Source organism: Aquarana catesbeiana, linkage group LG05 (genome assembly GCF_042186555.1).
Source record: "Aquarana catesbeiana isolate 2022-GZ linkage group LG05, ASM4218655v1, whole genome shotgun sequence".
Classification (NCBI taxonomy): Eukaryota; Metazoa; Chordata; class Amphibia; order Anura; family Ranidae; genus Aquarana; species Aquarana catesbeiana.
Genome location: NC_133328.1, coordinates 222288531 through 222311388, shown reverse-complemented (window position 1 = coordinate 222311388; position 22858 = coordinate 222288531). Strand labels below are relative to the sequence as shown.

At 43.3% G+C, this 22858-nt stretch overlaps 1 protein-coding gene across 2 annotated transcripts in view; it reads left to right on the top strand.

Moving 5' to 3' along the window:
* The window catches only part of ITGA9 (integrin subunit alpha 9), a 626511-nt gene that overhangs the window by 386069 nt on the left and 217584 nt on the right, over positions 1–22858 (top strand). For both annotated transcript variants that reach the window (XM_073630570.1, XM_073630571.1), the window contains exon 16: positions 570–719. In XM_073630570.1, the coding sequence (XP_073486671.1) occupies positions 570–719 (150 nt within the window). The remainder of the gene's footprint in view (positions 1–569; positions 720–22858) is intronic.

The following is a 22858-nucleotide window of genomic DNA, read 5'->3' as shown; positions in this document are numbered from 1 at the left end:
TCCAGACAGAAGGTCAGGGGTCCTGCAGCCTCATAGGACAATCAGGGTGAAATGAAAACTCTTACCACAAGCTTTAACCAGACACCAGATAGACCAGATAGAATTCACAAGACTGCTATATACTGCTGATGAGAAAAGGTATTTTGCAATTTATATTTACTAAAATAATTGCATTTCAATGTTCTGTGTACTGTGGGACACCAGATAAAGTGAATGCAGTGTCCTGGGTTTAGTAACACTTTAAGCATACATTATACAATTTTCTCATTCCATTTCCTTTAGATTTACCTTTAACTATGTAGTGCAAGGGCATGCCCGATTGCAAACAAATTTAAAGCGTTTAAGTTTGGTCTATGTTTTATGGTTTTGATAAAGCTAAAGGAAAATTGTACATGAAAATTGTATAATGTATGGCCAGCCTTAGCCACTGTTGTAAGTAGTCCTTGAGTACTGGTTCAGAAAACACTGTTGTATTGTCCATATGTTAACCAGACTGTGTAAATTTTTGTCAGGATTACATATTCTTGTTAGTATTAAATTAGCTTTTTCTATTTTATTTTCCATTGCAGCGCAGAGTAAAAGATGTCATTTCACCTATTGTTTTTGAAGCATCATACAGCCTCGGAGAGCACGTCATTGGGAAAGAGGAGAGAGACTTGCCTGCTCTTAAGCCAATACTCCGCTGGAAAAAGGGGCAGAAAATTGCCCAAAGAAATCAGGTAAGGACAAATAATTACTATCTAGCTATGTATTATGGCTGCTTGTAGACAGTGATTGTAAGACATATTAGCTATCAGAATGGTTTGGTTCACTAGAGCTTTATAGAATAAAACTTGTTTAGAATTCCTTGGTTATTGGCAGGCACTTGTGGAGTTCATTTACACAGGTAGCTGGGGTCTGTTCACAAAGTAATCCAAACAAATTAGACAAGGTATTCCCAGAGATTATCTCCATTCTGCGGGTGGCCCTAAGTATCTTCCATTATCTGCACTTCTCTGTTTTCATCCAAATGAAGATCCATACAGTTACATAGGTAACGCTTGATATGTGCTACCCAACTATTTGCAGAAATTTTGAGTGTGACCTGTGCTAATCTGATTGGACAACTATATAATACATGTAGTAGTTGCTGAGAGCTCAGACAACATTTAGCGAATGGCAGTCACCTGCATGTGTATATGTCACTCTAGCAATAAAATAGTACAAGTAGACTACCTGCAGTTGATGCTTGTCTAATGCATGTGTTTGCAAGTCAAATTTGTGGGTTAACCAATGATCAGCCCAAAAATGAGTTGCCCTATACTTGTTCATGCATCTTATTGATCAGTCACATGCACTTTGAACTATATCATTCAACCCAAGCAATAGTAATTATGTGATCAAAACAGTCTGTTTACTTTCCTATTTTTTTTTTCAACTAACTATTTTAATGGCGCTTTCATATTAGGAACCTATTTCAATTTAAAGCTGAATGCTGGGCATATAATAAAACACCATTTGATTCACTTATGCCAGAGGTAGGCAACCTCGGCGCTCCAGCTGTGGTGAAACTACAAATCCCATCATGCCGCTGCCTCTAGGAGTCATGCCTGTGATTGTCAGGGTCTTGCAATGTGTCATGGGACTTGTAGTTTCACCACAGCTGGAGGGCCGAGGTTGCCTACCCCTGAGTTATGCATTAATTTAAAAACTGCTCACATGTGTTCTATATACGTACATCTAGCAGAAGTTTCCTTAATGCGCTGCTATATTATTGCCCAATTATCAGGCTGAAATCAGGGAGGTGACACCAATGTATTTCCTATCGTTAACAGAGAAAAGTGGCTGATTAATAACTAGGGATGAGCCTGATATTTGAGTTGAACATAAGTCGAACAGGGACCATTATGCGGTGTTCGCCGGCAAATTCGAAAGCCGCATAACAGCACTTAAGTCTATGGTACAGTAACATGAAAAACCAAAAGTGCTCATTCTTAAAGCTCATATGCAGTTTATTGCCATAAAAAGTGTTTGGGGACCCGGGTCCTGCCCCAGGGGACATGTATCAATGCAAAAAAAAGTTTTAAAAAACGGACGTTTTTTCGGGAGCAGTGATTTTAATAATGCTTAAAGTGAAACAATAAAAATGAAATATTCCTTTAAATATCGTGCCTGGGGGGTGTCTATAGTATGCCTGTAAAGTGGCGCAGTTTTCCCATGTTTAGAACAGTACCACAGCAAAATGACATTTCTAAAGGAAAAAAATTAATTTAAAACTGATTGAATTGTCGGGTCTCGGCAAAATAGATGAAACTCATTGAAAAAAACAGCATGGCCCCCCCACCCCGAACCAAAAATTAAAAAAAAATGGCATGGGGGTCCCCCCAAAATCTATACCAGGCCCTTCAGGTCTGGTATGGATATTTAAGGGGAACACTGCACCAAATAAAAAAAATGGCATAGGGGTCCCCCCAAAATCCATACCAGACCCTTATCTGATCACGCAACCAGGCAGGCTGCAGGAAAAGAGGGGGGCAAGAGAACGCCCCCCCTTCTGAACCGTACCAGCCAAAATGCCCTCAACATGGGGAGGGTGCTTTGGAGTAGCCCCCCAAAGCACCTTGTCCCCATGTTGATGGGGACAAGGGCCTCATCCCCACAACCCTTGCCCGGTGGTTGTGGGGGTCTGCGAACAGGGGGCTTATCAAAAACTGGAAGCCCCTTTTAACAACATAAACGGGTGACTCCACCCCCCTGATGTCACGTGACATCAGAGGAAGGCGGGGTAGCCGTTTACATCACCGAGTGGCCCCGCCCTCAGATCTATAACAGCTGTCACCGAGAAGAAGTGTCACTCAGCTCGTCAGGCAACCTGAACTGGATTTACATTGTGGGACATTTTTATTTTTTAATAAAGGACTTGTCCCAAAGTGTCTCCTGTCTTTTTTACTATTTTTGACACTTTTTTTTGTGAAATGGTAGGGGTACAATTTTCTCCATTACCAATTCACATAGGTGGGAGGCCGGGATCTGGGGGTCTCCTTGTTAAAGGGGGCTTCCAGATTCCAATAAGCCCCCCGCCTGCAGACTCCCACAACCACCGGACAAGGGTTGTGGGGATGAGTCCCTTGTCCCCATCAACGTGGTGCTTTGGGGGGGCTACTCCAAAGCACCCTCTCCATGTTGAGGGCATGTGGCCTGGTACGTTCAGGAGGGGGGGCACTCTCTCATCCCCCCTCTTTTCCTGTGGCCTGCCAGGCTGCGTACTCAGATAAGGGTCTGGTATGGATTTTGGGGGGACCCCTATGCCATTTTTTTTTACATTTTGGCACAGGATTCCCCTTAAAACCCATACCAGATCTGGTATGGATTTTGGGGGGGACCCCAATGTCATTTAAAAAAAATGGCGCAGGGTTCCCCTTAATTTCCATACCAGACCAAAAGGACCTGGTATGGATTTTGGGAGGACCCCCACGCAATTTTTTAAAAAAAATTTGGTTTAGGGTTCCCCTTAATATTCATACCAGACCCAAAGGGCCTAGTAATGGACTGGGGGGGGAACCCATGCTGTTTTTTCAATGAGTTTTATCTATATTGCCGAGACCCAATAATTCAGTTTTATATTACTTTTTTCCTTTAGAAATGTAATTTTGCTGTGGTACTGTTCTAAACACGGGAAAACTGTGCCACAGGCATACTATAGACACACCCAGGCACGATATTTAAAGGAATATTTCATTTTTATTGTTTCACTTTAAGCATTATTAAAATCACTGCTCCTGAAAAAACTTTTGTTTGCATTGATACATGACCCCTGGGGCAGGACCCGGGTTCCCAAACACTTTTTATGACAATAACTTGCATATAAGCCTTTAAAATGAGCACTTTTGATTTTTCATGTTCGTGTCCCATAGACTTTAACAGTGTTCGTCCAAATTTTTTGCCTGTTCGCAAGTTCTGGTGTTGAACCAAACCGGGGAGTGTTAAGCTCATCCTTATTAATAACCAATCTGTCTGGACAGATCTACAAATCCTTTTGTGGATAAGACACTTTAAATGTGTCTTTATCTCTTTGCCTGAAGTTCATCTTTAAATTATGCTGGATGTTAATATTTTATGTTTAGACATAGTACCATCAAAACCATTAATAGTGTTTAGTTATATTTATTAGCTGGATGCATTTAATTCCGAGATGTCAAACTGTTGCTTCAAAAAGAGTAATCACTTCTAGCACAATTTCTAAAGGGGTCATCTACTGCATATTAGAGCTGGGTCATCTTTTACTGATTTACAACTGCTGGAGACAGAAGCAAGCAATCATTCATATCTGGAGCTTGGAAGCAAACATGAGTAAATGACTTTGGACATATTTAATTTACTTGCTGTGTATGGTGAAAGTAAAGTATTAAGTGGAATTAGGTTGTTTTAACTAATGGTGTCCATTAGTTTAAAACAGTAAGTGCAAGTGACCTACTGGCCAAGGATCATCAAGCTTAGGGATAAGGGTGCATTCATTTGTTTGTGTAATAGAAATAATTTAAAATAGTATTTTATGAGAAAACAAATTACATATAGAAAGATTGTTTTGCAAAGAAGTACATTTCACGAACATTGAATATACATAGTACTAAATGTAATTTTCCAGAAAAAAACAGACTTAGTTGGATATTTTCAGTAAATAATAGAAAAATTTGTGCTAAGAGAATAAAGTGCACCTGTTTTTTTCGCAATTTTTATTCATATTTGGAAGTGCACAGAAAGATCCTTTGTAATAACTTTTCAACCAATGCTTGATTATCCCAATGTGCATAACCTCCCACTTACTTACTGATTGAAACAATGTATTCAAGGTAAACTACAACAGTTCCTATTAAATGAATGAACTTATTATCTTTGACAGCATGTATACTCTCCCACTATCCCACAAACCAGTTAATGATGCCCCCTGTAAACTCGTCTTTCGGAAGCAATGAGCTCCCAAGTAATGACATAGGGGTAATGCACTTCCAAATTTAAAACAAGGTGTAATTACTCAATGAAGAGGAGACACAGCATGGTTAATATACCATTTGGATTATACTTTGTAACTGTTTAACTGAAGTGGAGAATAAGGAAGAGGGATTATGTTTTTATTTGAAAATGTAAACATTTTTCTGCTCTGGTACTGCACCATAGTAAACTGTTAAAGCTCATTTCCATCTTTGGCAAACAATAAGGCCCCTTTCACACTGATGCGGTGGGGGCGTCGGCGGTACAACTGTGCTATTTTTAGCGCTGCTGTACCATCTTTCTTGCAGTGGTATTCGGCCGCTAGCGGTGCGGTTTTAACCCCCGCTGGCGGCCGAAAAAGGGTTAAAATCCCTCGTACAGCGCAGCTATAGCCGCGGTATTGCCGCGGTATAGCCGTGCTGTCCCATTGATTTCAATGGGCAGGAGCGGTGAAGGAGCGGTGAATACACCGCTCCTTCACCGCTCCAAAAAAGCGGTTTGCAGGACTTTTTTCACCGTCCTGCCTGCGCACCGCTTCAGTGTGAAAGCCCTCGGGCTTTCACACTGAACAAACAGCGGAGGCTGTTTAGGGGCGGTTTGCAGGCGGTATTTTTAGCGCAATACCACCTGCAAACCGCCCCAGTGTGAAAGGGGTCTTAGTCCCCAGCAGCTCTGAAAAATAAAATAAAAAGTTCAGGTATCTACATTCACCTCCTCTCTGGTGATGTCTCCTTGCCTGCTGACCAATTCAGTGCTGCTCCCCTTCAAGCGGTTTAAATTATGTCCAGCATCATATAGTCTACTTCCTGTGATTCCAGGGCATCATGGCTGTGCCCTAGACTCATAGAAGAATAGTGTAGAGAGCAGTGTCAGGTCATTACATTGCTATACTCTCTTCAGCATTTAGTATTCACCCACCACTGCAAGTTGAAAAGGCTAAAGAGGTTCTGTGACATCACTGGACCAGACCGTAGACACCTCGGAAAAAAAAAGTATGAATATTTTTTATTTTAGGAAGGGTCGGGGGTGCTCAATTTGGGGTAGTAAATGAGGGAAATCGAGCCTGGAGTTGGGCTTTAAAGGATCATAAAAACCCCTTTACCATTTCACAGTGGAGGGGTAATAAAGGTACACAAAAATCACTCTTTATGCCAAAATGGCAGAGAAAGAGATCATGTGCAGAGATGCCCAATTCTCCAGATTAGAACTAAGCAATTCTGGGCATGTTCACTTGAGGAGGGTATCCGTAAATCTTAGTTCTGCCTACTTGACCTACAATCGTGTCTGTGGTTATTGGCTTAAGGCTGGGTTCACACTTATGCAAATTGGATGCGGGATTCCCTGCATGCAATTCACATGACAGGAGAGTGTGATCGGCTATCAATGGAGACGGTTCACACATCTCCAGGGAGGCCACAATGCATACTGTGGCCGCCCTGGAGATGTGTGAACCGTCTCCATTGATAGCCGATCACACTGTGCGTCTTTGGTTCCGATTCAGGTCCGAATTCAGGCAAAAATTCGGACCTGATTCACCCCTGAAACAGTCAACAGGGATGCATCGGACCCCCTTCTGCGAGCCACTCTTCAAATAGTGTGAACCCAGCCTTAAACTCAATCACTTTACAAACATGACATCTAAGTAACACTAGACAAACACAGCGTGCTTATGCTGATAACACACAGGCAATTCTAATTTCTCATGTCTTTACTGAAACATTCACAATTCTGTAGGAAAAAGTATGTGAACCCATATACTAATTATTTCAATGAAAGCTAATTGGAGTCACTAGTTTGCACACCTGGAATCCAGTGAATGAAATGAGTTTGGAGGTGTGATTTATAGTTACTTTGATTGATAAAAGACACTCAAACATTTTAAGATTGCTGTTCATAAGAAGCATCAGCTGATGTGAACCATGGCTCAAAAAAAAGGAGCTCTCTAAAGACATACAGTAGCTGACCTGCATAAGGCTGGAAATGGATACAAAGCAATCTCAAAGTGTTTAGGCATCCACCAGTCTATAGTTAGACAATTGTCTATAAATTGAGACAGTTTAGTACTGTGGCTACTTTTCCTAGAAGTGGTCACTTAGCCAAGATGACACTCAAGGCACAATGCAGAATCCTCAATGAGGTAAAGAAGAAAACATGAGTAACAGCTAAAGGCTTGAAGACATCACTGCAACTGGCAAACTTCCCTGTTGATGAGTGTACCTTACGTAAGTCTTTGAGCAGGCAGGGTGTCCATGGTAGAACACCATGGAGGAAGCTGCTGCTCTCCAAAAATTGCTGTGTGTCTAAAGTTTGCCAAGGAGCACCTTGGCAAACTGCAATGCTACTGGACAAATGTTTTGTGGACTGATGAAACAAAAGTTAAATAGATCAGGAAGCATTGTGTATGGCGCATAAAGGTCACAGCATACCAACATCAAAATTTCATCCCAACAGTGAAGTATGGTAGAGGGAACATTAGGATTTGGACCTTTGTTGCCTCAGGGCCTGGACAACTTGCCATCATCAAGGGGGAAAATGAATTCCCCAGTTTACCAAAATATCCTAAAGTATAATGTCAGGGTGGCTGTCCACCAGCTGAAGGGTCAGCTGACCAGATCACATTTTGTGATTCGGCACTGCGTCGCTTTAACTGACAATTGCCTAGTCGTGTGACGTTGCACCCAAACATAATTGATGTACTTTTTTTCCCCACAAATAGAGCTTTGTTTTGGGGGTATTTGATCACCTCTGCGGTTTTTATTTTTTGCGCTATAAACAAAAAAGCGACAATTTTGGAAAAAAACACAATATTTTTTACTTTTTGCTATAATAAATATCCCCCAAAAATATATAAAAAAACAATTTTTTTCCTCAGTTTAAGCCGATATGTATTCTTCTACATATTTTTGGTAAAAAAAATCACAATAAGCGTATATTGATTGGTTTGCGCATTTTTATTTCTATTTTTTTATTAGTAATGGCGGCAAGCTGCGACTTTTATCGGGACTGCGACATTATGGCAGACACATCGGACACTTTTGACACTATTTTGGGATCATTGTCATTTATACAGTGATCAGTGCTATAAAAATGCACTGATTACTGTGTAAATGACACTGGCAGGGAAGGGGTTAACCACTAGGGGGCGATGAAGGGGTTAAGTGTGTCCTAGGGAGTGATTCTAACTGTGGGGTGGGTGGGCTTCAACTCACATGACAGCGATCACTGCTCCCGATGAGTGCAGTGATCTCTGTCATGACACAAGGAAGAACGGGAAAATGCCTTGTTTACATAGGCACTTCCCCGTTCTGCGGCTCCGTGACATGATCGGCGGGCATCGAATCTGCCGGTTCCACGGTCACGCCTCCGGCAGTGTGTGCGCACCTGCTAACCCCGCCTCTTAGAGAGGACATACAGGTACACCCATTGGCCCACCGCTGCCATTGTGCCGACGTATATCGGTGTGCATGAGTCGGCAAGTGGTTAATTATGATCTATGTTTGTCTATTTAGAGCCATTTCACACCCCCTTGTGCCTTATGAAGAAGCAGCCATTACCCCCCAAAAATATAGAAGACAATACAATGTTTGAACTGGCTGTTCCATCATATAGCTGTATTGTACCCCAGATTTCTAGAATTTATATACACATCCATTAGGAGGAACACTCTCCATAACTAGAGGGTCTGTCTCATTGATTTTAATCTATTGTTTGCTAGTTTTAATCAGATCTTTTTATCAAATTTGTATTTTTGATAAAATTGGTGTACTGGTTCATAGGGTACCGAGAAAGTTCATTTATGTTTCTTTGTTCAATTGAAGAATGTAGAAGTTGGGTGATGCAGCAGGACAATGACCATAAGCATCAAGGTAAATCCACCACAGACTGTCTTCAGAAACAGAAAATTAGCCTTTTGGAGTTGCCCAGTCAGAGCGCAGACCTTAAGTCCATAGAGAAGCTGTGGAATGACCTCAAGAGTCGTTTATAACAAATATGCAAAATTTGTGTCTGAACAAAAGCAGTTTTGTAAAAAGGAATGATCGTAACTCTATTATCTGAAGTCACGTGCTTAAAGGCACTGCCGCCAAAGAAGGTTAGACCAGATATTAAGGTCACGGGTTCACTTACTTTTTCCTTCAGCACTGTGGATTGTCTTTGACTGCAAACTGTTCAGCATATCTAAGGCTGGTTGGTGGGATACAAGTCTTTTGTGTCTCGAGAGGAAAGAGGAACCACCTTGTAATATTTTAGTATGAACTTTAACTCTCATAACATGTGAATTGTATAAAATTCCCATTGTACGTATAAACCAAACCTGAGTGAACTAGCGTATTTATCAGCCCTATAAGACTCACAGGCTTATAACATGCACCCCAATTCAAGAGGGAAGTTTCAGGAAAAAAACCTTTTTGTGTGCCCATCTGCAGCCTGTTGTGTGCCCATCTGCAGCCTGTTGTGTGCCCACCTGCAGCCTGTTCTGCACCCATCTGCCCCCTCTATGCAGCTCACCATATCTCAAATGAAATCACCGAGCCGTCATCTGTTTCCTTGCTCTCAGTCAGCAGTCACATACACAGTCCCGCCTCCGCCATCGGCATTGGACCAGCTCCTGTGATAGACAGAACACTGCCAATGCCGGTGGCGGAGGCGGGACTGTGCGTTGGAGAGCCGAGTGGAGAAGAGATGACGGCTCTGTGATTTCCGGCGGAACTCATCCTCCTTCCTTCCGAGGTACGCTGTCGGCGTATAACACGCACCCACGATTTCGCCCTTATTTTCAGGGGAAAAAAGTGCGTGTTATACACCGATAAATACGGTATTTATATTGCTTGGTCAAAAAAGAAATGCAGATGAGTTTTGAGTGCCATAGGAACCTCGCTGCTCTAGAACATTGTGACCAGGGTTTCCATACCTTTTGTGTTTTAGCAGCTTGACCTTTGCTGTCAGCCATTATTGTTTCATAGCTGAAAATGAAGGTCCACTAAGTCAATAGTGCTTGCAATGGATGGAATCTGGTCAGATTTCCAAAGTCTTGTTAGACTCAGTCTGGTGGCCAATAGGATATGGGTTGTAACATGTAGCATTAAGTAGCATTAAGTTAGGTCTGACTCCCAGTGGATATGTGGTAGTGTTTTAGTAAATGTGTCTTTTTGGTGTAGGAGATTATAAAAGTGGGATATGCCTCTTGCCTCTTGTCTAGAAGGTAGGATTCATTAAGAATTCCCATGTTGTTGGGGATATGACATATAGAGGAAGTGGCATTGATTGTAGGCAGTGGTTTATTCTCATGCATGTGAAGAATTCTGATGGGAGAAGATTAAATTCCTTTTGTAGGAGGGAAAAAGTTTGGGGTTATCTCCCTTTTACCAGGTCTTGTAAAAAGCTAATTCCTTTTTCAGCCCAGTGGGTCAATGATAAGTCTGGTGATAGGTGGTAAAGAACTTCTATTGGCATTTGGTTGGGTTGGTTAGTGGGGGAGTAGTCAGTGTGTTGTATCATTTTTTTCCAATGCTTGGACCGATGCCTTCATGGTAGGAGAGATGGTGGACGGGATGATGGTTCCTAGGGGAGTGCCTAATACCCATCTCTTTAGATTTGGACGGAGAAGGAAGATGTTTTCTATTTGACCCAATAGTGTGTTTGGTTGGGTTTGGAAGCAGTCTGGTATTTGGGCTAGAATAGCCGCTAGATAGTCTTCAAAGTCAATGGACCCTGTTCCACCCGCTAATTTGTGTTTTATGAGTTTCGAGTGTGCGCATCTGGGTTTTCTGCCCTTCCAGATATATTTGTTGAAAATAGTTTGGAGGAATCTGAAGAATGATATGGGAATGGGGAAAAAAGTGTGTGTTATACACCGATAAATACAGTATTTATATTGCTTGGTCAAAAAAGAAATGCAGATGAGTTGTGAGTGCCATAGGAACCTTGCTGCTCTAGAACATTGTGACCAGGGTTTCCATACCTTTTGTGTTTTAGCAGCTTGACCTTTGCTGTCGGCCATGATTGTTTCATAGCTGAAAATGAAGGTTCACTAACAGGGCCGGATTTGCCACAAGGCCACCGAGGCCAGGCCTCGGGGCGGCAGTGGTGCAGGGGCGGCGCCGCTCCTGCGGTGACTTCGCGGCCGCCCCCCCCCCTTCAGGCTGCCCGTTGAGTCGATTAAGGGCACCGGCCCTTAGAAATGATGGCCGCGAGCCGCACACTACTGTGCATGCGCCGTTCCGAAGCCGGCCGGGCTCGGGAAAGCTCGTACGTGCTCGGCTGGGCGGCGCATGCGCAGTAGCGTGATTACGCTGCCCGGCGCCATTTTTTAAAAGATCGAGGAGTAATGTCAGCGGTGCGGCGGCGGGGGAGAGAGATGGCATCTCTCATTGCCCGCACCGCTGTTCCACCCTCCTCCATCTGGTGGCAGCCAGGCAGCGTGACAAGTGACATCTCCATAGGGTGGCAGTGTGGCAAGTGACATCTCCATAGTGTGGCAAGTGACATCTCCATAGTGTGGCAGCGTGGCAAGTGACATCTCCATCTGGTGGCAGTGTGGCAAGTGACATCTCCATCTGGTGGCAGTGTGGCAAGTGACATCTCCATCTGGTGGCAGAGTGGCAAGTGACATCTCCATCTGGTGGCAGCGTGGCAAGTGACATCTCCATCTGGTGGCAGCGTGGCAAGTGACATCTCCATCTGGTGGCAGCGTGGCAAGTGACCTCTCCATCTGGTGGCAGCGTGGCAAGTGACATCTCCATCTGGTGGCAGCGTGGCAAGTGACATCTCCATCTGGTGGCAGCGTGGCAAGTGACATCTCCATCTAGTGGCAGGCAGGCAGCGTGGCAAGTGACATCTCCATCTGGTGGCAGGCAGGCAGCGTGGCAAGTGACATCTCAGTCTGGTGGCAGGCAGCGTGGCTAGTGACATCTCCATCTGGTGGCAGTGTGGCAAGTGACATCCCCATCTGGTGGCAGGCAGCGTGGCAAGTGACATCTCCATCTGGTGGCAGGCAGCGTGGCTAGTGACATCTCCATCTGGTGGCAAGTGACATCTCCATCTCGTGGCAGGCAGCGTGGCAAGTGACATCTCCATCTGGTGGCAGGCAGCGTGGCTAGTGACATCTCAATCTGGTGGCAGGCAGCGTGGCAAGTGACATCCCCATCTGGTGGCAGCGTGGCAAGTGACATCCCCATCTGGTGGCAGGCAGCATGGCAAGTGACATCCCCATCTGGTGGCAGGCATAGTGGCAAGTGACACGCTCAGGGCTCCCAATGGTTCTGCATTATGGTGAGTTGAACTATTTCATTTTACATTACAATGTAATGATAGAAATAATGTGTTTCATTCATCCTGACACCATAACAACCATGGTGCCGGGGATGATTGAAGCACTAACACCAGCCATTGCCCTGAAAAATTGCCCGCAAAAAATCCTTACCCTTCGCGCGCTTACCCTGAAGTATTTTTAGTCTGTACAATTAAAGTCAGTTATTTTCAGTGTTCTCGTGTGTGGAGATATGTTTTTAACTGATCTATTGTAGCAGTCATCGATAAAGGACAAGAATGGTGGTGTGTGTGTTTGTGTGTGTGTGTGTGTGTGTGTGTGTGTGTGTGTGTGTGTGTGTGTGTGTGTGTGTGGGGGGGGGGGGCGGCATTGAAGGACCCGGCCTTGGGGCGGCAAAGGGAGTAAATCCGGGCCTGTTCACTAAGTCAATAGTGCTTGCAATGGATGGAATCTGGTCAGATTTCCAAAGTCTTGTTAGACTCTGTCTGGTGGCCAATAGGATATGGGTTATAACATGCCGGAAGGGTTTAGGGATCTTTTTGATAGTTAGGTTTAGTACTGCATGATCAGGTGAGGGAGATACTTGGCTATTAGTCACGTCGGATATGATTTTAAAAATGGAGTTACAATAATCCTGAATATAGCTGCATGACCAGAATATGTGTATTATGTCACCTTTGGCTGATTTATATCTCCAACAGGTGCCAGGAGTTTTAGGGCTAAAGAATGCTATTTTAGTAGGTGTCATGTACCATCTAAGCAATATTTTTTGGGTGAGTTCCCAAAGAGCAGAGCATTTTGTAGCTTTATAGATGGTTTGTAAAGCTTGTTGCATTGTTTGTCAGAGTAGCATTGAGCCAGGTCTGACTCCCAGTGGATATGTGGTAGTGTTTTAGTAAATGTGTCTTTTTGGTGTAGGAGATTATAAAAGTGGGTTATGCCTCTTGCCTCTTGTCTAGAAGGTAGGATTCATTAAGAATTCCCATGTTGTTGGGGATATGACATATAGAGGAAGTGGCATTGATTGTAGGCAGTGGTTTATTCTCATGCATGTGAAGAATTCTGATGGGAGAAGATTAAATTCCTTTTGTAGGAGGGAAAAAGTTTGGGGTTATCTCCCTTTTACCAGGTCTTGTAAAAAGCTAATTCCTTTTTCGGCCCAGTGGGTCAATGATAAGTCTGGTGATAGGTAGTAAAGAACTATTGGCATTTGGTTGGGTTGGTTAGTGGGGGAGTAGTCAGTGTGTTGTATCATTTTTTTTCCAATGCTTGGACCGATGCCTTCATGGTAGGAGAGATGGTGGACGGGATGATGGTTCCTAGGGGAGTGCTTAATAGCCATCTCTTTAGATTTGGATGGAGGAGGAAGATGTTTTCTATTTGACCCCATAGTGTGTTTGGTTGGGTTTGGAAGCAGTCTGGTAGTTGGGCTAGAATAGCTGCTAGATAGTCTTCAAAGTCAATGGACCCTGTTCCACCCGCTAATTTGTGTTTTATGAGTTTCGAGTGTGCGCATCTGGGTTTTCTGCCTTTCCAGATATATTTGTTGAAAATAGTTTGGAGGAATCTGAAGAATGATATGGGAATGGGGAGGGTTCTAAATAGGTACAGTATTTTTGGTAGGCACGTCATTTTAAATGCTGCAAGTCTCCCTGACCATGAAAGTTTTTGCTTCGCTAATAGTTGTAATTATGTTTGCATTCTGCTGAGGAGGGATTTAAAGGTGGTGGGGTAAAGGCTTTTAACCGGTTTTGTTAGTTGGACTCCTAAGTAGGAGATATCCTTGTCTGCCCACGTGAAAGGGTGTTGTATTTGGAGCAAGTTTTTGCTCATGGCCTCTAGTTTTAGGTCAAGAATGTATGATTTGGTCATGTTCACTTTATAGTAGGAGACCTTACTGAACCAGTTCAGTGTTTTTTGTACCTCTGCCAGGGAAGAAGTCGGGTTTGTAAGGATTAAGATCATATTGATTGCAAAAAGTCTGATTTTGCGGGATGTTTTACCTATTGTTTATCCTGAGATTGAGGGCTTTGTATTGATGTGTTCCGCCAAAGGTTCCATGAGTAGGTTAAAAATAAGTGGGGACAGTGGGCATCCCTGCCAAGTGCCGTTTCTTATGGGAAATGGTTGGGATACCATGTCTGCCACGAACACTTGTGCTGATGGGGTGGAATATAACGCCATGATAGCCCTAAGGATATGGCCCCTGAAACCAAATATTCGCAGCACTGAATTGAGATAGGACCAGTGTACCCTGTCAAACGCCTTCTCTGCATCCAGTGATAGAAGCAGAGAAGGTGTTTCGCTGGACTTGATTAATCAATCTTCTAGTGGCATCCGGTGCCTGTCGCCCCTTAGTAAAGCCTGTCTGATCTCTGTGGATGAGAGCGGGCATAATGTCTAGCAAGCGTGCTGCGATAGTTTTGGCGTAAATTTTTAGGTCTAGATTCAGTAGTGATATTGGGCAAAAGTTTTGGGGTGTATTCAGCTACTTCCCTGGTTTCAGAAGTGTTATTATCAATGCATTCAGTGATTCGTTTGAAAATGTAGAAGAGGAGGCAGCGCTGTTGAATACCTTTTTTAAATGTGGGGTTAAATGCGTGGAGAATTGTTTATAGTATTCCCCTGTCAGTTTGTCAGGACCTGCTGCTTTTCCTGTAGGTAGTGAGTTAATTGTTGCAAAAATTTCCTATTCTGTGAACGGTTCATTCAAGCATGTTAAATGGCTATCAGTCAAAGATGGGAGATTGATTTGTTGTAGAAATTGGTTAATGTCTTCACTGGAGGGTTGGGGTGTTGAGTCTTTTTTAAGGTTATATAAATCGCTTTAATAGTCACTAAATGCGTTAGCAATGTCCTGGGGGTTGGTCAATTGTTCGTTTGTGTGAGGATGGTAAAGGTGAGATATTTTGGTCTTGGATCTTTTCCCTTTAATACACCGTGCTAATCTTCTCCCTGCTTTATTGGAGGTAGAATATGTAGTAGCTTTCAACTTGAGCTTCACTCAACTTCATTGAGTGAAAAGAATTCCAAAATTTGATCTGTAATCTCTGGCGTATAATCAGTATGTTGTAGTATATATTTGTTTGCACGCCAGATAAATGTGTTACGATGATGTTTGGAGTCTTCAATAGTTATTGAGATTGGAGCGTAGTCCGACCATGTCGTGATGTAGATTGCGGATGCACATATTTTTTGCAACAGCCATTTATCGGTAAGGAACATGTCGATTCTTGAGTATGAATTGTGGTGGGGAAAAATAGGTAAAGTCTCTCTTGGATCCGTGGTGACACCTCCAAAGGTCAAACATGTCATGTGATGAGATAAATTTTTTCAGGGGTGATTCCCTTCTTTTTGCTGCAGATGTGGTATCCATATGGATGTCGGATACCAGATTAAGGTCTCCGCAGAGAACTAGGAGTCCCTTCTGAATGGGTTGGGCTGTGCGCAGCACTCCACAAATAAATTGCATCTGATGGGTGTTGGGGGCATAAACATTTATAAGTGTATAGACCACTTTTTTGATTGAGCATACCAGAATTATGAAGCGACCTTTCGGGTCTGGCAGCACATTGGTTAGGTGGAAGTCCACTGTGTCTCTGCAACAGGACACCCCTTGTTTGGTGTTGTAGGAGGCATTGTAGATGTGGGGAAATGGTTGTTCTTGCATAGGGAATAGTCAGATGGTAGGAAGTGAGTCTCCTGGACACATATGATGTCGCTTTGTAGGTCTTTGGCAGTTTTCCAAAGTAAATGTCTCTTGGCCAGGTGGTTTAGCCCATTAACATTTAAGGATAGAATGTTAAGTGGCATCTTTGGTGTGTACGGCGAGTGGATAGAGAGGTTGAACACTTACAGTTAGCTGTGACAATGCAGTCGTTGGTGGCATCCTGTTGTTTGGTGGCTTAGGAGATTGTCCGTGGCCCTTTGAACCAAGCTGCAATCAGGGTACTAGAGCTGCGGATAGAGCAATAAGTTAGTCGTACAAACAATAAAAGAAACTGGTTATCTTATCTGTAAGGTGGTATATCACAGATACAACTTGAAGCGTAATCTAGAGGTGAAACTGAACTCAGCTAAAACCGCTTTTGGGGGTAAAGAACAGTCAGGAAAGAAACTGACAAGGACTTTGAGGATAGTCCGTCAAAGCCGGGGAGAGCTATAGTGCTAGGTTTGGCCCATCATGAGGAGGCGGTGAGGCCTTGCTTAGGTGTGTTTATGGTCATAGTTGCACCATGAGGTGGATGGTCCACGTTGTAGTAGAGGTGGGTTGGTGCCTGCAGGAGGTTCCAGAATGATTCCCCAAGTGTGCAGGAGGAGCAGCCCCTTGTTGAGGTCACTGAAGACATGAGACTTTCCATTTTTGGCAATGAGTTACGTTGCAGGGTATCTCCACTTATACTGGATTTTGTGGTTTTGGATACCCTTGGTGACTGGGTTCAGTTCCCTCTGTAGTTGAAGTGTATACTTGGAGAGGTCTGGAAAGACTTGTACGCCCTCATAGAGTGAGGGTAGTGATGTTTTGGCTTTAATGCCTAAAAGGAGCCTTTTTTTAATGTGGAAGAAGTGCACCCTCATTAGTACATCTCTGGGTACTGAGGCTGCTAGATGGGATGGTTTAACAATTCTGTGTATTCTGTCTATTATTATGTCCAGTGGAGATGCATCCAGTATAATGATATGCATGAGTTCCTTTTGCGTATCTGGGCAAATCCACCGGCAGGATGGATTCTGGAATCCCTCGCAATTTAATTATTACGGTGGGATCTGTCTTCTAAATCGACCAGCTTGGCCCGCATCCATTCTTGTTCCTGTTTCACATCATCATAGATATTTATGATATCGTTGACTGTTGAGGTGCATTCAGTCATACCCCTTTAAATACATTTAACTCTGTCATCCAAAGAGTGTATGTCTGAGGAGATTTTTGAGAATAGTGAGGATAGGTCTATCATTAGGGAGGTTTGTAAGGACAGCAACATATCGTTTAGCGTGGTGTCCATTACAGGCTGACCTGTGGTGGGAAAAGATGCCATGGAGGAGTGTAGGGCCTGGTTTAAAAGGAGAGGATTAAAGGCCTGGGCCTCGATTTGCGGGTTCAACAGCCGCGGCTGCGGTGTATCCATCCGCATTTGTGCCTTCGCTGGGATGTTTGTGAGGAGATCCCTCTCAGGGGCTTGTGTGGAGATGTAGGAGAACCCGAGGTGGTCAATTCATCGGGAATCTCGTCAGGAAGATCCGTGTAGGAGTCCCGCAGCACGGCCGGACTGGCGCCATCTTGTTTGAAACTAACCTTCTCTGCTGGCTTGAAGGAGAAGGCAGTCAGTTTCTGTGGCTTATACTCATTCATCCTCTTTCTGGACATGATGTCTGGGATGTCCGGAGGCTCTGGATCGAGGATGGCTGCAGATTGAGGTTCGGATTGGGCCTGTGTCGTTCAGGGTCTCTCCCCTGGCAGACGAGCTGTGTGATTAGGCGTTCATCTTCAGCTCCGGTCGGCCACGCCCCCCCAAGAAGGCTTATTTTCATTAACAATGTAGAGAGGGCAAGAATGTGGGAACTACTGTAAACATAGCAAAAATATTTGGTGAGATGCGCTCTCTTCACCACACATCTCCTAAAATATAACTTTTTGACTTCAAAAGGTTTAAAATGTACCATTCCATAAGTTTACAAAACAACATGGCTTCATACTAACAGGGGGAGCATAGAAGCTTCATTTGGAGGTGTAAATCTTTCTACAAGGCTGTATGTTCAAAAAAATTGATGCTCAAAATTAAGCACGAAAAAACTTCCTAAAAATTCTCCAAAAATTCTCTCCTAGGAAAATCTACTGTAAGATTAGAGTCTCAAAAGAAATGTATCTCCCTGTCCATTACATAAACTTGCTTGCAGAAGATACAGTATATAATAAATGCTTTCATCTGAGCTATGATAGATTTTCTAAAGGACTCTTGGATCTGTTCTGAGTTCTGACAATTATAGTCTCACTAACTATTCAAGTGAAGATAAATGCTCTAAACTGAGCTGCATAAACTTTCTATACAATCAATTTGTTCTGAACTCACTCAACTATCAACGATCTTTGCCTCAGTCTCAATGCTCCCCATGAAATAATTTTTGTGCTTAAAAACATACTCAAAAACCCAAAACCAATAAACCCAACATGTGTCACCTTAAAATCAAAGGCTTCATTGGGGGGAATATTGTAAAATATAATTAAAAATTTGATTATGATAAATGCCACCTTTATCTCTTTTAGAGAGGGATATACACAAATGACATAACCAATCAAAAGTGTGCTGAGGGATGTTCAGGTGTTTTATGAGGCTCCAGCGGACACTCCCTCAATGTCAGTTTTTTAAACTATGCTAATATTTCCAGATGACCATGTTTTACAATCCGAAAACCAACATATTTTTGAATTGAATTAAATCAATATTTGATATACATCAAATGTCAGATTGATCTCATGCATATTTTCCTTAAAAGATGTAATGTGTCCCATCAGTCTTCTGGACATTATAGCAATAGGCATGTTTGGTACCTACTTGATTGTTATTTTCCCATACATTGTGTTGGACGTTTGCTATGAATATAATTTTAACATATCAAGATTTATAGAATATGAAAAGATTTTTGGTTCTCGCAGTTAAAAAAATGACTGTCCAGAATTGTATTGCTTTAAAGCATTCCTGGACTATTTTATGAACATTTTACATTATCTATTAGCAAGATCAGGCTTATTGGAGGTTTATGACCCTAAAATATGACCAGGATACGTTAGAGCTTTTTAAAGGGCCCTGATAGAGGTCTTATGACAATTTTACTGCGGGCGTAATTAGGAGTCTTTGAGCCCGTGCAGTCCCTGTCTAAGTATTGTTTGATTAACTTGATCTGCTTGAACTAGTTGTTGTAGTGTGGGAGTTATATGAAATGTGTCAGCTCTCTACCTGGCCACAGACACAAGATCTAAATCTGGTTGTTTTGGTTAATTGTCCATGATGTTTGCACTTTTGGTAATGATTTATTAACATGGTGTTCACAATGTAGAAAGTTTGGTTTATCTACATAAGTGTTTGTTTGCACTTGCGGCAAGGACTGCTGCTCCTCCGAAAAGCAATCTGTGTTCAGAAAGCTTTTCAGAGATGTTTGACAGGCAGTAAGGAGGCAATGGGGGTCATTTACTATAGTGCCAAAAAAATATCCTGCAGTGCCAAAAAATAGCTCTCAAAAAAGGCCAGAAAGACTTCAACTCTCAGAAACTCAGCGCTAATGCAAAAAGGAAAGCAGCGCTATTGCCGGCAATAATGCCTATCAGATCACATATGCTGGAATAGTGGAAGTCAATGGGGCTCGAACCTGCAAAATCCAAAGTTCTCACTGAAGGCTTATATGCAAGTTCTTTGCCATAAAAAGTGTTTGGAGACCGAGTCCTGCCCCAGGGGACATGTATCAATGCAAAAAAAGTTGTAAAAACGGCCGTTTTTTCGGGAGCAGTGATTTTAATAATGCTTAGAGTGAAACAATAAAAGTGTAATATTCCTTTAAATTTCGTACCTGGGGGGTGTCTATAGTATGCCTGTAAAGGGGCGCATGTTTCCCGTGTTTGGAACAGTCTGACAACAAAATGACATTTCAAAGGAAAAAAAAGTCATTTAAAAGTGCTAGCGCTAGTGCCTGCTATTAATGAATTGTCGGTCCCGACAATACACATAAAAGTTCATTGATAAAAATGGCCTGGGATCCCCCACAGTGCATTACCAGGCCCTTTGGGTCTGGTATGAATATTAAGGGGAACCCCGAACCAAAAAAAAAAAAATGGCGTGGGGGTCCCCCCAAATTCCACACCAGGCCCTTCAGGTCTAGTATGGATATTAAGGGGAACCCTGCCCCAAAATTTAAAAAAAAATGGCGTGGGGGTCCCCCTAAAGACTTCAAAGACTTCAACTCTCAAACTCAGCGCTAATGCAAATGGAAAGCAGCGCTATTGCCGGCAATAATGCCTATGAGATCACATATGCTGGGATAGTGGAAGTCAATGGGGCTCGAACCTGCAAAATCCAAAGTTCTCACTGAAGGCTTATATGCAAGTTCTTTGCCATAAAAAGTGTTTGGAGACCCGAGTCCTGCCCCAGGGGACATGTATCAATGCAAAAAAAGTTTTAAAAAAAGAAATTTTTTCGGGAGCAGTGATTTTAATAATGCTTAGAGTGAAATAATAAAAGTGTAATATTCCTTTAAATTTCATACCTGGGGGGGTGTCTATAGTATGCCTGTAAAGGGGTGCATGTTTCCCGTGTTTAGAACAGTCTGACAGCAAAATGACATTTCAAAGGAAAAAAAAGTCATTTAAAAGTGCTAGCGCTAGTGCCGGCTATAAATGAACTGCCGGTCCCGACAATACATATAAAAGTTCATTGATAAAAATGGCCTGGGATCCCCCACAGTGCATTACCAGGCCCTTTGGGTCTGGTATGAATATTAAGGGGAACCCGGAACCAAAATTAAAAAAAAAAAAAAAAATGGCGTGGGGGTCCCCCCAAATTCCATACCAGGCCCTTCAGGTCTGGTATGGATTTTAAGGGGAGCCCTGTGCCAAAATTAAAAAAAAAAATGTCGTGGGGGTTCCCCTAAAAATCCATACCAGACCCTTATCCGAGCACGCAACCTGGCAGGCTGCAGGAAAAGAGGGGGGACGAGAGAGCCCCCCCTCCTGAACCGTACCAGGCCACATGCCCTCAACATGGGGAGGATGTCCCCATGTTGATGGGGACAAAGGCCTCATCCCCACAACCCTTGCCCGGTGGTTGTGGGGGTCTGCAGGCAGATTCCAATAAGCCCCCTTTAACAAGGGAACCCCCAGATCCCGCCCCCCCCGGGGTACATTGTACTCCTACCATTTCACAAAAAAAGTGTCAAAAATTGTAAAAAACACACAGACACAGCATGGGACAAGTCCTTTATTAATAAAGAAAAAAAAAATTCCAGCGATGTAATCCTTCCTCGTCCCGGGATACAGAAAAAGATGCTGAAGCCCGCTGAATGATGCTAGACCTGCCGTGACAGTTCTTCAAAAGCTGGGGGTGAGGCCACCCGTGGCGTGCGCGGGTGACCACACCCCCTCTGACGCAATGGGGAAACACTGCGGGGTTACCCAGTGACATGTACAGGTGACCCCGCCCCCCTCTGATGCTACAGGGGTTTCTGTGGCATCAGAGGGGGGCAGGGTCACCTGTACATGTCACTGATAATCCCGCGACGTTTCCTCATTGCTTTAGAGGGGGGCGGGGTTGTGGGGATGAGGCCCTTTTCCCCATCAACATGGGGACATCCCCCCCATGTTGCGGGCATGTGGCCTGGTACGGTTCAGGAGGGGGGGTGCTCTCTCGCCCCCCCTCTTTTCCTGCGGCCTGCTAGGTTGCGTGCTTGGATAAGGGTCTGGTATGGATTTTGAGGGGGACCCCCACACCATTTTTTTTTTAATTTTGGCGTGGTGTTCCCCTTAAAATCCATACCAGACCTGAAGGGCCTGATATGGAATTTGGGGTGACCCCCATGCATTTTTTTAAATTTTGGTTCATGGTTCCCTTTAATATTCATACCAGTCCCAAAGGGCCTGGTAATGCACTTTACCGGCATACTATAGACACCCCCCAGGTACAAAATTTAAAGGAATATTACACTTTTATTGTTTCACTTATTAGCATTATTGAAATCACTGCTCCAGAAAAAATGGCCGTTTTTAAAACTTTTTTGGCATTGATACATGTCCCCTGGGGCAGGACCCAGGTCCCCAAACACTTTTTATGACAATAACTTGCATATTAACCTTTAAAATTAGCACTTTTGAGGTCTTGGCCCGAAAATGTTGACGCGTATTATGTCTCTCTATACTGCACCCTCTGCCACGGTTCTGGTAAATGGCATTCATTTAGAAAAATTTATAATCATTAATGGCACCAGGCAGGGCTGTCCTCTCTCCCCTCTCCTGTTCGCACTGGTAATTGAACATCTGGCACAAGCCATAAGATCCAATCCCAACATACAGGGCATACAAACCCCTTCGTCCCACTGTAAACTCTCCTTATATGCAGACGATCTCCTTCTTTACGTAACCCAACCTCATATTAGCATACCTTCTATATTGGCAGAGATAGACAAATTCGGTCGTCTTAGTAATTATAAACTAAATATCTCTAAAACTGAAGCCCTAAACCTTTCGTTATCACACGCTACACTCTCCTCCCTTCAATCCAACTTTTCATTTCAATGGCGACCGAATTCTATCTCTTATCTAGGTACGGCTATACCTAAACAAACCTCAGACATATATTCCCTGAATTTTAGCCCCTTACTCCAAAAACTTAGAAAGTTGACGGAGGAACGGATAGATTTGCCTTTGTCCTGGGTAGGACGTATCAACACATTAAAAATGGATATACTCCCTAAGTTGTTATACCTATTCCAAGCCCTACCCATTGCCCTCCCTTCTGCGTATTTCCGCACCCTCCGATCTATGGCTATCAGATTTGTCTGGAAGGGCAACCACCCGAGACTGAAACATAAACTCTTATGCTCTCCTATCACAAAGGTTGGTTTAGGCCTACCAGCCTTTGAGCT